Source organism: Malurus melanocephalus, unplaced genomic scaffold (assembly GCF_030028575.1).
Source record: "Malurus melanocephalus ecotype Western Australia unplaced genomic scaffold, MMel_1.1 scaffold_2002, whole genome shotgun sequence".
Classification (NCBI taxonomy): domain Eukaryota; kingdom Metazoa; phylum Chordata; class Aves; order Passeriformes; family Maluridae; genus Malurus; species Malurus melanocephalus.
In genome coordinates, this window is record NW_026625234.1 from 14,257 (window position 1) to 15,865 (window position 1,609).

Below are 1,609 nucleotides of genomic sequence, written 5' to 3' on the forward strand. Positions count from 1 at the left end.
TATGGGGGAATTTGGGGGTTTTATGTGGAAATCTGGAGTTTTTATGGGGAAATTTGGGTTTCTCCTGTGAAAATTTGGGGTTTTCATGTGGAACCCAGAACCATCCCCAGAACCCCACAAGGGATAAAAACCCCCAAAAAATCACCCAAAAATCTCTCAAAAAAACCCCTCAAGAACTCCAAAGACCTCCCCAAAAAAGTCCAAAATATCGAAGATCCCCAAAAAATCCCAACATCTTCCCAAAAATCCCACTTTACCCTCAGAACTCAGCTGCTCGTACTCACCCAGAACCACCCCCAGGACCCCACAAGGGATAAAAACCCCCCAAAAATCACCCAAATTCTCCCCAAAAAAACCTCAAAACAAACTCGAGGACTCCCGAAAAATCCCAAAATGTTCCCAAAAACCCCAAAATGTTCCCAAAAAATGGGTTCTTACCCTCAGAACTGAGCTACTCGTTCTCACCCAGAACAATCGCCAGGACCCCACAAGCCACAAAAACCCCAAAAAATCACTGAAAAAACCTCAAGAAACCCCAAAAACCTCTAAAAAAAACCTCAAGAAACCCCAAAACCTCCCAAAAAAACCCCTAAATACTGAAAATCCTAAAAAAAACCCCAAAATATTCCCAAAAAAATGTTTTCTTACCCTCAGAACTCTGCTACTCGTTCTCACCCAGAACCATCCCCAGGACCCCTCCAGTGACAAAAACCCCAAAATATCACCGAAAATTTCCCCAAAAAATCTCAAAAAACCCCAAAGACCTCCCAAAAAAACCCCTAAATATTGAAAATCCTCAAAAAACCCCAAAATATTAAAAAAAAAGGGTTTTTACCCTTGGAACTCTGCTGCTCACACTCACCCAGAACCATCCCCAGGACCCCGCCAGCGACAAAAACCCCAAAAATACCCCAAATTCTCCCAAAAATCACCCAAAAAACCCCCCCCAAAAAAACCCAAATATTGAGGACACCCAAAAAAACCCCAAAATATTAAAAAAAATGGGTTCTTACCCTCAGAACTGAGCTGCTCGTAGTGATCTGAATCCAACCCCAGGACCCCGCGAGCGACAGAAACCCCAAAAAATCCCCCAAATTCTCCCCCCAAAAAAACCAAAAAATCCGAGGAGTCCCCAAAAATCCCAAAATGTTCCCAAAAACCCCAAAATATTAAAAAAAATGGGTTCTTACCCTCAGAACTCAGCTGCTCATATTCACCCAGAACCATCCCCAAGACCCCGCCAGTCCCAAAATCCCAAAAAAATACCCCAGATTTTTCCCCAAAAAATTAGAGGAGTCCCCAAAAATCCCAAAATCTTCCCAAAAACCCCAAAATCTTCCCAAAAAAAGTTTCCTTACCCTCAGAACTGAGCTGCTCGTACTCATCGGACACCATGTGACCRCACAGGGGGAACTCGTCCACTTTTGCTTTTTTCCTCCCCAAATCGAAAATTCGGATTTTTGGGTCTGGGGGCGACACCGAAGGGGTTTAAGGGGATTTTTGGGGTTTTTTTTGGGGGTCTCAGCCCCATCCCGGGGGGGTTTTTGGGGTCGGGACTCACCGGGGACCCCGCGGCAGAAACGGGATTTGGGGTAGGGTTTGTTCTTGC

General features: G+C 44.8%; 1 protein-coding gene across 1 annotated transcript in view; it reads right to left on the minus strand.

Annotated features, from left to right (window-relative positions):
• LOC130587505 (60S ribosomal protein L10-like) overlaps positions 1-1,604 on the minus strand; it is a gene marked incomplete at its 5' end in the record, with an annotated part of 11,839 nt that extends 10,235 nt beyond the window's left edge. Inside the window, 2 exons of the mRNA XM_057388486.1 lie at positions 1,297-1,466; positions 1,562-1,604. Coding sequence (XP_057244469.1) covers positions 1,297-1,466; positions 1,562-1,604 — 213 coding nt within the window. The remainder of the gene's footprint in view (positions 1-1,296; positions 1,467-1,561) is intronic.
• Between the last annotated feature and the right edge of the window lie 5 nt (positions 1,605-1,609).